The 15214-nt window shown below is 36.7% G+C and overlaps 1 protein-coding gene across 4 annotated transcripts in view; it reads right to left on the reverse strand.

Moving 5' to 3' along the window:
• The window catches only part of LOC101476728 (voltage-dependent calcium channel subunit alpha-2/delta-1), an 81261-nt gene that overhangs the window by 18191 nt on the left and 47856 nt on the right, over nt 1–15214 (reverse strand). For 2 of the 4 annotated variants that reach the window (XM_076885731.1, XM_076885730.1), the window contains exons 12-26: nt 13847–13951; nt 12821–12899; nt 12341–12390; nt 12146–12235; nt 11944–12018; nt 11785–11865; nt 11339–11413; nt 9400–9459; nt 6439–6495; nt 6100–6171; nt 5501–5562; nt 5089–5165; nt 2420–2480; nt 2250–2341; nt 1159–1240 (exon numbers count right to left, since the gene is read on the reverse strand). In XM_076885731.1, the coding sequence (XP_076741846.1) occupies nt 1159–1240; nt 2250–2341; nt 2420–2480; nt 5089–5165; nt 5501–5562; nt 6100–6171; nt 6439–6495; nt 9400–9459; nt 11339–11413; nt 11785–11865; nt 11944–12018; nt 12146–12235; nt 12341–12390; nt 12821–12899; nt 13847–13951 (1118 nt within the window). Of the gene's footprint in view, nt 1–1158; nt 1241–2249; nt 2342–2419; nt 2481–5088; nt 5166–5500; nt 5563–6099; nt 6172–6438; nt 6511–9399; nt 9460–11338; nt 11414–11784; nt 11866–11943; nt 12019–12145; nt 12236–12340; nt 12391–12820; nt 12900–13846; nt 13952–15214 lie in introns of all 4 variants that reach the window. The other 2 variants (XM_076885733.1, XM_076885732.1) reach the window with 2 other exon arrangements.

Below are 15214 nucleotides of genomic sequence, written 5' to 3' on the forward strand. Positions count from 1 at the left end.
GCTCATTCATCACCAGACTTTTGCCAGCAATGTCTCCGTGGGCCTGGCTCCAGGGTGGGTTTTGTGACTCATACTTAATTTGGATGGGTGGATGGATGAATGGATGGTGTTAGGCAGTACTTTCCCAGGTTTTCTAAAAGTCTTTCAAAGTTTTTCTTTAGACATTAGCTGCTTTTTCGCTCATTTTCAACTCTGAACCCTAACCCTCTAGTCCAGGGTGTCCGACTCCAGACCTCAAGGGCCGGTGTGCTACAGCTAATGTCTGCAGGATCCAACACAGCTGATTTAAATGGCTAAATTACCTCCTCGACATGTCTTGAAGTTCTCGAGGCCTGGTAATGAACTAATCATTTGATTCAGGTGTGTTGACCCAGGGTGATATCTAAAACCTGCAGGACACCAGCCCTTGAGGCTTGGAGTTGGAGACCGCTGCTCTAGTCCTTGTAGCTGAGCATTTTAAAATGAACGGCAGGGGTGTTTTTGGTTTGTTTTTTAAATCCCTTTACATTGACATATGTCTCATTCAAGCATAAAAAACAGACCGAACTCAAGGGATTAACCTGTTTCATCTCTATACAGACAACTTAGCCTATTTTAAATTGTATCTTCAGGCACATCATTAGCAGCCTATTTAAAACAATACATAATTTGCCTTAACCTTTTTAGCTGAATATGAAAAATGGCTTGACATAGATGAAATAGTATTTTTGCACCAAAAATATTTTCAAAGTGTTATTAGCTGAAAATATGGCTTATCCCAGCACTATATGCAGTGTTTCAATTAAAAAAAAATGTTTTGAGGACAAAAAAAGACTTGTAATTAGGAAACAGGAAACAATTCCAGCAAACACCTGCTACATCTAGTGTTTGCCGAAGCCTCGTCAGATAAGGTCTCAATGGAATGAAGCAAATCAAGATGGGAAGAAGGGAGAAAATAATACAAGAACTGGATTGAACATTTGTTGCAACAGGTCTTATGGAGTAATGAATCCAAATTTGAAATTTTGTATTCTAATCATCATCTTTTGCCTGAGTATCACCACATAATATTGAAAATTTATTTAAATTCCCTATCACTATTTTATTGAAGTGCAGATTTTCACATTTGTTTATTTGCATTGCTTTCAATACACAAGACCTAAAAGTTTTGGCACTCACACGGTCTGCTCGCTCCAAAGTTTAACCAGTTCAGCTGTCAAACCTGCATCCAGGATCAGTCGACTCACAAGGGACACATTACCTATAGATTAAAGACAAGGTATTTTTTACATATTCCAGGCAGTGAAACATAGCACAACAACAGTGCGTGACAGGTGAATTATAGTAATGCAAAAAGCAGTCTCTTGTTTACAAATCTGGGCAGGTAACATTAATAACTTATGCTTTTGGAATGTGCACCAATTAGAAGCTGAAACCAATCAGATCTTCTAATTTGCTAAAAGTTAGAATAAAACAAGTTGTCATGCAGGTGAAAGTCAGAGTCTGAAAAAAATTGCAGGTGTATTCAGCCAATGTTCTTCTCTAAATAAATCAAGGGAAAATGACAGCTGTCCGAAAACCATCCAGCAGGGAGGCTTGTGTGGCTATTGCAATTCAGAAAGCAGGTGTACTTTGTGAAGGATTGACTGTTGTATATTTAGGAGGGAGATGATGCCAAGATGCTAAGTTTAAATCTCAAAAACGTGCTTTTCAAAATGAAATCATTCAAGCACGTTTCTCTATAGAGTTTCAACACAACATCTCCCGAGTGTTGTTTTAAATCATGTCCATAACATTTCACAATGACTCAACGTACTGCATAAACAACAGCAAAAAGAGAATTGATGCCAAAGTACATGACTTGACCTTGGGTTAAAATGGATCATGGTACACTGATCCATTAGCTGGATGATGGTGGTAAGCCATACTCTGGGTGAGATCCATTAGGTGATGACAAACACTATGAGTCATTGTGCAGCATGACAGCATCAGACTTGTAGGAAACTCAGTCGATAATTCTGTTATCATCCTGCTTAGGATATAGTAATGATCACAGTCATGCTCTGACCTTGAGATCAAGATTTGCAAGTGGAAAATCTTTTAGACCATGATAAACTGTAAAATATGCAATGTACAAATACATACACACATATAGAAATGCAACATACCGTCTGCTGTTCTGGGTGTATATGCAATATGAGTACCAACAGTGCAGGAAACAAGTACAAATGTGCACAGTGAAATAACACTGAAAAAGATGCATGACTCACAGGCATCTGGAGTGTTTCTATCAATGTACTGGTTGAAGTCGAGGAGAAATTGGGTGTTGTTGAGTGACAACTTCAGCTCTTTGCAGTACTCCCTGAAGAAACAGCATTGGTCAGTTGGAATCTCCTGTATAGTATATAGAGGATGTATAGTAAATGTGAGGACCACTCACCTTGGAGCAATGTAGGTATAACCAAATTCTTCAAATCTCTCCTGCTGCAAGGTCTCCATTGCTTTTGAAAAACAAAAAAACAACCTTGTTTAGGCTCATAGTATCAAATATTATATTATCCAAAAATATATTTTTACAGATAAGTAGAATAGGAGCCAGCTGTGTGATGGCTATATGTGAAAGTATTCACTGTGAGATGACATGATAAGCAGACAAACAGAATTTATTTTGGTTGATACACACACACAGGAGTCCAAATTCCATGACAAGCTCCAAAATCCATAGCCATACATAGTCACAAGAGAATTAGACAGATATGAGGTGATGGATTAAAGTAGAGAGTGTGAATGGAGTTAGAATGGGAAGCTATGAGAGAATAACTGACTGAGAAATACTTGCCTTCTTGCCCTGTTGTGACCCCAGAGAAAAAGAGTAGGAGAGAGGGGAAAGCAGGAAAGACAAAGGGTGATAAAAGTGAGTTTGTCATCTGACGAATGATGTCATACCTGGGAAAATATGTTGAGATGTGTATATTCCCTACAGTAGGTAATGAAATACTATGCTGCACTGAAAGGATATTAGGACTAATAGACAAACCTTGAATATATAAATAACAGAGATTGATTGCACTTTGTAGAAAAGAACAGAACATAAAACAATGAAAGGTGGGGTAGACTGTGGGAATGCAAGGAAACAAGATGTAAATATAAAACAATATGAGAAAATTTTTCTTCCAGGGTGTTACTTGCTGCAAGTCTGGATTTTATTAAAAAAAAACAGTCTGGTAATTCTTATCGTATAAATGACACGGCAGGCATCAATAGCCATCATTCTGTAGTCTCTTAAAATGAAGAGTTTTTTGGACATTGCCTTTAAAATATATTGACTTGTGCGGTGCAGTCTGCAAAAACAATTACTGAGCGCCGAGTTTCTTTGGGGTCATAGATATCTGGTGCAGGATGAAACAATGTCCTTCACGTATAAAACATAACAAGCAGATTCATTGTTGCTGTGTCTCTATAGACTAGGAAGGGTGTCTTTATGTCTTTACTTTTCTCTCATCACTTCCTCTACCACAGTCACATCAACAAATATAAAGTTCCACTATATAGATAAAGAAAAAGTCCCACATATATTCATCCACCTTACCCATTGCTATAAGGACAATTTCTAATATCCTAGAGAACAAGTGAGTGCAGAAACCAAGGTGGTTTCTGCACTCACTTGTTCTGTAGGATATTAGAAATTCTCGATAAACTGGATTAAGGTGGTGTTCTGGTGGTCTGGCCCCAAATGGAAACTCAATATGGCTGTATGGAGAACTTTAGAGTCCAATCTTCCTATCAGTGCAGACTGTGGCACTGAGGCACAGCATGCTACTTTCTTTAACAGGCCTGTAAACGTTCTGACAGCATTTATGGCACAGTGACAAAGTCGTTACGGTAACCGAGGGAGCGATACAAAGGCTGAAAGAGTCAGTCAAGATCTCATCTGTTGGAATAGCTACACCATTGCTTATGCTTTGTGGTGTTTACATCAAAGTTAGCAAAAAATTAACTAAAGCCAGATATGCCCAATCCAGTGCTTTTTTCAGCCACTTTTAACCTTTGACTAAAATGGCCCTCTGTGCTTTGATAAGATAATAAACATCTCAATGCAATAATGCAAACAATAAAGGACAAAAAGGTTTATGCAATGGAAGAGCATCACACAGCAAGAAGGAAACAGAGGACACAGAACAGTGAGTACTTGCCCCAAGAAGAAGCTGTAAAATCCCGGTTCAGAAGCAGGAGAAGAGACAGAAAAAGCTGCATCAGAATCAAAATGCAAGCAATTGTACAAAGAGTGGCACACAGAATGTGTGCATGTTAGCGTGTGCCTGAGCTGTGGTTTCATGATTTATAAGCAACTATTACATTCGCTATGTTCTGAGGTGTTAAAAGAAGCAGCCAGTTTGCATTATACAGAGAGCTTTTGGAGCGCAGAGTGAAAAAATAAATAAATCGGCTAAAGAAAAAAACGAACATGGGGGTGGTGGGAGAGGGGTGTCAAGAAGAATGAAGAGTGTGAGGTGAGGACAGGTTTATAGATAAGATAGAGAGACAGAGAAATAGGTTGAGAGTCAGGGAAAACAATCCAGGGTAAGGTACGTCTGCTTAAGGTAGGTCATCACCCTGTTAACAATTTAGGAAAGAAAAGTTGGACTTAACGACAGAAAGGAAGACATAATTGGCCAAAGAAATATTTTTAAAAGTGTAATGTCCAAAAAAAAAAAAAAGGAAAAGAAAAACAACCAGTTTGGTAATGGAGATGATAATGAGGAGATGAGAGAAGCCCAAATGAAGGGAGTAAAGAAGGATGGAAGAGTAAAAAAAAGAGATAAGATCAAAAGAACCAGTGCTTGGGCTGGGTATGTGAGAGGGAAAGCATGTGGAAGAGTTTGTGTGGGAGCGAAGGGTGACTGACCAGTGGGTTGCACTAGAAAAGAGAAACTCTGTAGGGATTTGGCAGTTTTGAGGAGTAAATACAAAGGAGTCGCTATGGTTCCAGCTATGAACAAGCAGTACAAAGCAAGTGGGGACACTCAAGAGAAAAACCCAAAGACAGTATGCATGGGGGTAATGATTTGTTTGCATGCTGGCTATCGTCGTTGTATATGTCATACTTACACATGGCTTGTTTAATATCATCCCCCAGTTTAGCTTGAATGAAGTGTTCACTGTATTTAGGCAACACAAGAGCCAGGCTGCAGAAAATATGACCACAGACATCTGAATAAAATTGTACAGTAAGTACGAAATTATACATTAAATATATAAAAAATAAAATAAAGGATGCTTTCCAACGAGTTGTTTTTCCGGAATACATTTATGGTGGACTACACGTGTGATCTCTTCAATGTATTTCTCATTCAACAGAGGCTGGTGTTAGAAACAAGAGAGTGACCCCTGTTGGCTTAGGTACAGCAGCATCTTCCAATATTTGATGTCTCAGTGCTAACTGGGTTTGAGCTTACATTAAACTGCTCGAGCATCCTTAAAAATATATATATAATACAACATTTTTTGTAATATGTGTCACCTGTAGTCTGTTCCATTGACTGGTGCCCACGTGTAGGTCCTGATTCCACTATCTATATACCTCTGCAACAGATGGTGCATACAAAAAAGAGAATTCAGAATTGTTCTGTAAATGGTAAAGTTATGTATCAAGCTCCCTTTTAGTTGTGGAAAAATAAATAAATTTGTTACAAAGAAACTATTTTCATCCCAAACCAGGAGCTCTGTCACATCATTAGCGCCTCACTTGTGGTGCAAAAATAGTCCAAAATATCCTCACGTAAAAGGACCTTCGTTATAGCAAGCAAGAACAAAAACTGTTTTCTTGTAGCAGGAGATAAAAATGTTTCTACATAAGTTGTAACTCTTTAAATGTAATAAATGTAAACATTTAAGAAAGCTTGAAATACATATTTATTCCGATGGCTGACTTAATATGTCAATATGGCTCAATCATTTTCAGTTACAGTACCTGTAGCATTTCTCAGTGCCTCATTCATAAAGTTAATATAATTTTGCATTGAAGATATAATGTAGCTTGTGGCTGGGTTTGCCGATTTTAAAAACTTCCACCAGTTACTGCACTGTAATATGTTAATCCCCTTCAGCATATTGCCTTACCTCATCCTGAGTTTTGACCAGAGTGTTAATGGTGCGCTCTCCTGTTTCACCATCAATCATCATCCTCCTGATCTACACATCGAGACAAACAAACACCACAGTTAGACTTTTTTTAAAAAAAAAATCTGATTGACTGATAATAATAGATCATTTTAACAGTTTGTCTCATGGCTTCATATAAACAAGTTAGTCAGACAACCTGGAAAATCACTTGCAGATACTAGGAATAGTAACCTGTGACAGGACATGACAGCATACTTATCTGTATGTTTGTGTAGCAAACTTTGACTTGTGTAAGTGTTTGTTTGGTGGGGATTGACATGCTTCTATATACTACACCTCTATTTTGATGTCGTTCTCCAACTCAGCATCCAGAAAGTCCAGAGTAACAGGCTCCTGAAATTTAGGATTCTGTGGAAAGAATAATATTTCACTCAGAGAGAGGCACAGTTTTAGATTAACTAAGGACAGCTTAATCGATCACACTGACAGGATCAGTGTAATCAAAACAAAAGAGAATTTTGATTTAACTATAGACTTTTGATTAGCTGAGCTCGAAATAATATATTATGAGTTTTGTAATATAAAATTCACTCAGACATATCAATTAATCTAAAGTCTACTGAGCTAATATAGAAAAATGTTCCAGGGGACCATTTTGCAGTTGTTATTCATCATCAGTCTACCACAGATTCTTCTGCATTTTGTAACTTGGATGGACAAGTAAGACAGTTTCATCTACATTTACATCAACCTTTTCAAAGTGTATCACTAAGAATAGTAAAGTCACCAAAAAGAATTATATTTTATTAATGCTGACTTTAAAAAAAAAGGGAAATCTGTCTTGTCTTATACACAGCTTTCTGCAATTTCCCAAAGAGTGACACGTATCAAACTAAAACAATTCTGCACAGTTTCATAGACAGTCTGCTTCACTTCATTATTTTCTGTTAATTTTCTTATGTGCAGTTTAGCTGAATAGGTTCATATTGTGTCACTTCCCTTTGTTTCCTTTTCTTAAAAGCTAATTTTATAGTTGTGAGCACTTCTGGTCTTTTGAATTTGGCTCCCACAACTACTTATGTGTCTAAAGGGACTGGGTTGATGTGGTCAGAAAGGCTATACAACACATTATTCCATAATTTTAAAAGGTTTTGTTCATATAAACGGCACAAAAAACCCTAACAAAAAATGTAAACATGTGCAAATATGCATTATTGTGTTTGTGTTTAGATACTTAAACAATGACACAACAACCCTCGGATTTTTTACTTTAATAACATTATTAACAAAAGTGTGCTTTTTAGTAGTTTTGGGAACATTTTTAGAGCATGGTTAAAGATCTACGATTTATGAAAAAACTGTTAAGGAGTAAACCCTTAAGTGGAAAAAGAAGATGGTATAACAGATGGTGTACTACAGTACTGGGTAGGTAGGCAGCAGATATGCATTTAGGTGTTACTAATACGAACGAGACATCAGTTATTTGAGATGTTCTTTTTGGGTCAGTTCATTAATTTTCCTCAACACATGAATCTAGTTAAATCTTGGGAATAAAAAATAAAGGCTAACATATGGTAGCAGTTTGACAGCATATCTGACATCAGACACAGCTAAATCAGATTTGATACAAAGTGACACTGAACTCTATGAATGTCCTCTCTTAAAAACCCTATACGTCTGAGTGGCTTTATGGTGGTATAAAATAGTAGCAGTAATCTTGTGCTTCTCTATAAAACAGCAGTACATGGAATCTGATACCAGCGTGTCCTTCATAGTTCTTCACTCAAAATAAAGGGTTGGGTGGTGAGAGCATAGCAGTGTTGAAGTGATGTTTTCTATATAGATTCTTGCACGGTGGTATACATTGTGCAAGCCATACTGCAGCTCAAAACACATAGAATTTGACTGTAAAGTCGGCTATGTTGGATACAGAAGAATAACTGTGATTTTTTTTAAGTTTTAAAATGAAGTATTATTTACTGTGGGAAATGCACATGGACAAGAAAAGCAACTAACTAGAATAATCATTTACACTAAAGGGCATCAGTCAAGGTTCTTACATGTAAGTGAAATAAATTGAAGCAAGAAAGGAAGATGACGACGACGAAGCATCTCAGCATGAAAACAAGAAAAGAAAGAATAAAAGATCAAGAGGTACAACACTGGGTGATACAGAATGAAACATCAAACACGAGTTAGACAGGAAAGAAAATGAAGAGAAGGGAAATGGGAACGGTGGATGGTGTGAACGGCAAAGAAAAAAATCAAATGAGACGTAAGGAGTTAGAAAAGAAAGGTTAACAAAGTAGGGGAGCGCTGTATGTCAACAATGTAGTGAGCAGAGATGGGGTGTGAGATCAGAATGAAAACACTCTAGCAGCAGGGTAGGTCTGCGTGATGAATATGAAATATGCACAAACATAATCAAATACAGAGAGAGCTGAGGCAGTGTGAAAGACAGAGAGAGAAAAAGAAAGAGAGGGCCCCATCAGTATTCATACAATCTCCCATTCAGACAATAAGCCTTACATACTGTATTTAAAAAGTGTGTGGTGGGCTGATGGGAAAATAGCTTGCTTGAATGCCACGTGAACATGAGGTCATTCAGAGAATAACTTTGATGCTTATGTATGGTTGAGCACAGTATGTGTGTTATTACAGTAAGACTGCTTTAGGCTTCCATGCCTTTTTATACAGATTTGAAGAAATCTAAACTCATATTGTCACATTACTGATACAAAAAAGCAGAAAACAAGTAAAATGATAAAACAGTGTCTGCTTCTGTGTAGTTGTTCACCTCACGTATACAAGGAAAGTACAAGCAGCCATGGAAATGTTGGAGAATAGCAAATGCAGCAAATACACTCTCTACAAAGGTTAAAAAAATCATATGTCTAATTTTTTGGATTAACGTCACTGTATATTTTTATTAATGTAATGCTGCCATCTTTCAGTTTAACTAAAAATAGTATATGTTTTAAACGACTAACTATTTTTCACTTTTGTCAGAACCAGCCTTGGGACAGAATAAACCCACACTGATGGATGGTGCATAATGGCAAAAACAAACAATATATATAGCAGCAGAGCAATAATCACAAGCAACAGAATAAAGTAGAATGGCTTCCGCATAGGTGATTCAGACAGAATTGCAAACTACTAAAAGGAGCAGTAATACCCTCTGCAAAAGGTGATATTTACCTGTGGTTATTGCTTCTTCATCACTGAAATCTCTTCATCTACAGAAAACACTACATGACTACTTCTGCAAACTACAGTGCATCTACTTTATCTCACCTCATGAAAAGTGACAGCATACTTATTATTGAGTCTGAGCTTCCTGTTACGGATTCTTTTCTAGGAAATTTATGAAAAAAGATACAGAGATACACTTTGATTTCTCTGAAGTTTTTTGAGATGGAGGAATTATTTTTGTTTGTTGAGACTAAAAAGAAAAAAGAAACATACACAAGTTTGCAAAACAGATCAAACAAACACTATATAGCTTTGCAATAAACACAATGACAGAAATACATCAAGATTCATAAAAATACTCAGTGCTGAGGTGGTATAACCTTTTTGAGCCCAGGGCTGCCTTATTTTTCTGATGTTTACTATTTAAAATAAGTGGCTCCATACATGTTTGTCTTAATAATAACAAAATCAGCTTACTATCACCTCAAGAATATTTCAAGGATAAAAGATCTGATGTCTCAACAGGACCTGGAAAAACTAGTCCATGCATTCATCTTTAGTAGGCTTGATTACTGTAACAGCATCTTTACAGGTCTACCTAAAAAATCAGTCAGACAACTACAGCTCATTCAGAACTCTGCTGCTCGAGTCCTCACTAAGACCAAAAAAGTGGACCACATCAGTCCAGCTCTGAGGTCTTTACACTGGCTGCCTGTCCGTCAGAGGATAGACTTTAAAGTTCTGATGCTGGTCTATAAAGCTCTGAATGATTTAGGACCAAAATACATCAGTGACCTCCTGACCCAGTATGAACCTTCCAGATCCCTCAGGTCATCTGGATCCGGTCTTTTATCAGTTCCCAGAGTCAGAACCGGACACGGAGAAGCTGCATTCAGCTTTTATGCTCCTTATATCTGGAACAAACTCCCAGAAAGCCTCAGATCAGCTGAAACACTCAGTTTATTTAAATCCAGGTTGAAGACTCACCTATTCTCAGCTGCATTTGAATAAAGCACCAAATCCACACTTTTAAGCTTAAATTTCAAAACTTACATTTAACTACTGATTTTATCTACTGTTCTGATTTTATCTGTTTTGATTTTATATACTGTTTTATTTGTTTGTTAATTAGTTAGTTAGTTTGTTTGCTTGTTTTAATCCATTTTAAATCGTGCTTTTTATTTGTTTTTTGTTTCTAATGTCTCTGTAAAGCACTTTGAATCACCTTGTTGTTGAATTGTGCTATACAAATAAACTTGCCTTGCCTTGCCTTAATGGAGCTGAGTGTGGACAGTGGATTGATAGCGCAAGTGTGTCTTAAAGGATTTAAGAGTTGCTTTTCTAAAGTTCTGGGCAGAATAAAGCCCTAATGGAGGCTCTGAGTGTGTATTTGCCTCTGGCTGAAAGTAGTGAAATGCACAGAGATTTGCTGAAAAGTAGGCAGAGACCATCTGTGAGGTTATTGCTAACTCATAATGGGCCACATCTTAATACATGCCTGTGGCAAGAAGCACTAGTGCTTTTCTTTGAGGAATTGTAAGATGAATCGGAGCTTTTGACAGGTCAAAAAAAGCAGCTTGAAAGTTAGTATGCTCGGTGGCATTCTGGTTGCTTTATATGGAAGCGTTTCCTCCATATTTCAGCTTTAAATATGTATTATCTAATTTTTTTAAAACTAAAACATTAAATTATTTTTTATTGAGACTGAATGCAGTAATTGCTACTCTTAAAAAATATTCTTTGCCAAGTCTATATATCTATTTAATCCCATAAGGGGAGAGTGACCTTCTAGCCAATATCTGAGGACTGATGATAGCAAGTCATACTCTAACAGAGGGATAGATTCTCTTTATGAAGACTGATGAGGTGACGTGGTGAACATGGGAAAGTTTGAAAGAAGACCGCACCATATGCTAACCAGAATAATATTTACTGAGTGCAAACAGTTACTGTGAAACCATGATAAATAGATATAATTTAATGCTTTCAGATATGGACCTACTCAGCCACACAAAGTTATGTACAAGATCAGACGCCATACCTTTGGCTGGAGATTGGGGTGCAGCAGCACATATCCATTGGGATCTATGGCAAAGTAGTAACCATTTGGACCAATCTGATGCAAAAGAGGTACAGAGGAAAGAGAATATAATATGTGAGTCCATAAAATCCCATGATTATGTTAGATTTTTGACATGTCAAGGCACTGTACAAAAGAGCAGCTCCACTGGTCCAAAAACATGAGTACACAATGGAAAAAGGACCAGTAACTGATAGCAAAAGCAGTCTTATCAGTGCGTGACCTTTTTTAAACAGACTTGAAAAGAACAAGCCATCTAATGAATCACATCACTCACTAATTGCTCCAGAGGGAAACATCCGAGCAAGTGCTTTACAACTGAGCAAGTCGTGTAAAGTTGCTCCTTTACAACAAACGCATTTGTCTCCATGCATGTGATCACACACGGGTATGGGTGGTACACTCACTGTGAAGCGTGGTGTGAGCTTCTTGATGTCATCAAGAGACACGTCAATTGCCATTACGCCAAGAATCAACTGATTCTGGTGCTAATGGGAAGTATGAGAGAAAAGATAAGGACAGATACGAGCCCTCACGTGATGTGTTCATGCATTCATTTACTATACCTCCTCGTTTCTTTTATCTATGGTCTTGGTTCTGTTGAAGACAGGTAGCGTTCCAGTGATGACGAGACCAAGCTCCTGATCGAGAATAAAGCAAAAGCCCTATTTAGCAATATTCTTGAGCAAATGAGACTGGGAGCAAAATGGGTGATTTTTTCATTAAAAAAACAAAAAGAATTTGTAACATAAATTGCAAAATACATACCAGAGCATCAAGGTATACGTTAGTCCACTGGACTTGTTTGGCCTGCTTGTCTGCTAGAACCATAGGTCTTCCCAGGACATCTAGATATTCCTAAATTGGACACATAACATCATTTAATACTGCAGATTCTTTCAAATAAAACATATTTGTTCATTGTTTAACATTAATTAATGTTAAACACAATAAAAAAATCACCTGTGTGTTTATTCTGATGGCTCCGATGGATGGAATCTCATAGAAATAACCTGGATAGATGATTAGGAAACAATAGATAGTGTGTAGGTATGAATAAAACACCATGTAGGAGTAAATGATGCAGGGTGTAAATCTGCAGTTTAATTTACTGCATCATAACATTTGATTGTGTCAGCTGAGTTACAAGACACAAATAAATAGATGAAATAACTGCCATCCAGATTTCTTGCTTGTGCATCACTGATGAGATTGTTTTCTGATTAGTCTCACAAGGCTCATTTAAGACAGCCATTCCTGTTAAGATTTCCGTCATCTGGCCAAGGATGTCCTGTGCTCATGCCCTTTGAGCATTTCTAGCATGTTTTATGGTGTCCTTAAATATTCCAAGTTAATCATAGAAATAATTCTTCAGTAGAACATAATGTTATCTAATACTAAGAACAGATTAAGCACAGATGCATGCTGGGATCAGTGTTGTACCTTTGTTCGAGCAGGCCATCCACTGAATGGGTCCTTTGTCATAGTTGTGTTGTCCTACTGAGAAGGTGAAGATCCTAACCTGAAGCATAAGGTTAAAAAAAATCTCTCCATGTTACCTCTTACAATGTTGAAAAACCAACAAAGAAAAATTGTTTTACAAAAAGTTAATGTAAATACTTGTAATTATTAATCAATTTAACACATTTGAAGCTGAACACAAAATAAAGGTGAAATCTGTCTTTGATCATGTGACTTTGAGCATCATATGTAATCTTTTTCCTGTTTTGACATGTTGAAATGTGATGCAACCTTGTGTAAATCCTTGTATGAATAAATGAAATGAGTTACAGACCATTTAGAACCTGTATTTATTTGAAAATAGTACAAAAACAACATGTGAAATGATGAAACTCAAAGAATTTTGGAAAATGTGGGGACCAGGAGAGAATAAGATAAATAATTTGTCAGACCACAGGAAAGTTTTCCATCTTAAATGAGTTTGGGCTCAAAAAACATTGAGTTTCAAGTTTTATTATCAGAAATGCAATGATTTGGCTTTCGCATGTTAATCTAGGAGTTTACATTTTTTAGGAAGCATAAAGCAGGAAATGGAAATTTCATACTTTAGCCTGGTTCCTTTGCAGAGGCATTCAGTTCTGCTTTTGTTCATATTTTGCACAGCATCACAGCTATTTTGGAAACTGTGTGAAGCCTTAGTTTCACACCCTCATCTGCCTTGTGAAGAAATTTTCCATAAAGAGAATGTGCACACAGAAAACACAACCCAAAGGGAGTTCCAAGAGGTAGCACCACACAAGTTTGTTGGTGTGTTTTTGTATTATTCATAATGTGTGATGTAAATCGATTTGCTCCCACTTCCACTGCTGAACATAAAGCGAGTCCCCAACATGTTAATCCTTAAATTTCAAAGTATGGCAGAATTAGTTTGAGAAAGTAAGGAATTTATGCAAGTTAACTGTCCTCTATAATGATAGAAACGTGTGTGTATGTGTGTCTTTTGTATACCTTTTTGTCAGCATTATATTTCTCCAATATGGCCTGGGCTCTTTCCTCTCCTCCATCAGTGAACAGCATGATAATCTTGTTGCAGTTTGCTCTGCTCACATTAGTCTATCAAAGAAAATAAGCATGGAGATTAATTATTTGTCATGTTTTTAGCCACATATGCTGTGGGCACATGGATCAATTACTCTTTTGGATAAAAATATTCAGGCATTCACTAAAGCCTTTGCTTTGCATTGTTGCTTAGATAAGATTTTATCTAGCATTTTCATCAAAAACACCCATTTTGGATAATCAATACTCCACACAACTTAAAAAAAATTGTTAAAGGCAGTTTTCTTCTATCCCAGAGAAAGCCTGCATTTTTTTATACTGTTAGGAAGCCTGGGTACTGTAGGAGTCTCAGACAGCAGATTTAAGCCCAGGATCTTCTTCTTTTGCGAGGCAACAGTGTGAACCATTCCACCACAATGCAGCCTCTATCTATGAAGATGACACATATATACATATATATATATATATATATATATATATATATATATATATATATATATATATATATATATATATATATATATAATATATATATATATATAAATGAGTAGACAAATCCTACGTTTTTCACCCAATAGATAAAACCTTTTGTTATGAAGATCCACCTGCATTTCATATAGTGACATATATTTTTGCTTTGTCCAGCAGAAAAGGTTATGAACAGCTGCTTAGATTCATTGGCAGAAATTCTAAGCATCTTACTCTGAATCCTATCAAATATGCACTACTTCTAACCTCCTGCATTAATATTATTCAGTAAAAAGTAAGGGATGGGATTGAATAGTCAATTTCAATTAGGAAAGTTCATAATTGAGGGAACTGTCCTGGACGTTTCTGTGTGTTAGCTATAATAAGAGGTTTGAAATGTCTAATTACACTGAAATGTGCTTCAGTGCTTCCTTTATTAGCTCCTTTGGCACCGGATAAACTGAACCATCCTTTATGACAGGAAGTGAGACAATAACATCCCAAAATTTATAGCGTCAACAAACCTGACAAAGTGGCACAGATCATGAAAATGTTAATTAAAAGCGTTTTAAAAGCTATTTCACGCAACAACCTGCTGATAGGTTTTGAATTTTCAACAGCAGGCTGTTAAACCTACAGGTGGACTATGAACATTCCACTGCTGCAATAAAATCTGCTTCTTGCCAAAAATGCATGAAGAATGTAGATTTATACAGACTCAAATCGAGATTATGAGCTATAAAATTGATTGAGGTGCATTTAAGGTTGGAGCGAATTTTACTTTATTAGTAGAAATTCTAAACAAGGGGGTGAAAACGAGTTACACTGGATCACCAAGACGCACATTTT

This window comes from Maylandia zebra, linkage group LG7, assembly GCF_041146795.1.
Source record: "Maylandia zebra isolate NMK-2024a linkage group LG7, Mzebra_GT3a, whole genome shotgun sequence".
NCBI lineage: Eukaryota > Metazoa > Chordata > Actinopteri > Cichliformes > Cichlidae > Maylandia > Maylandia zebra.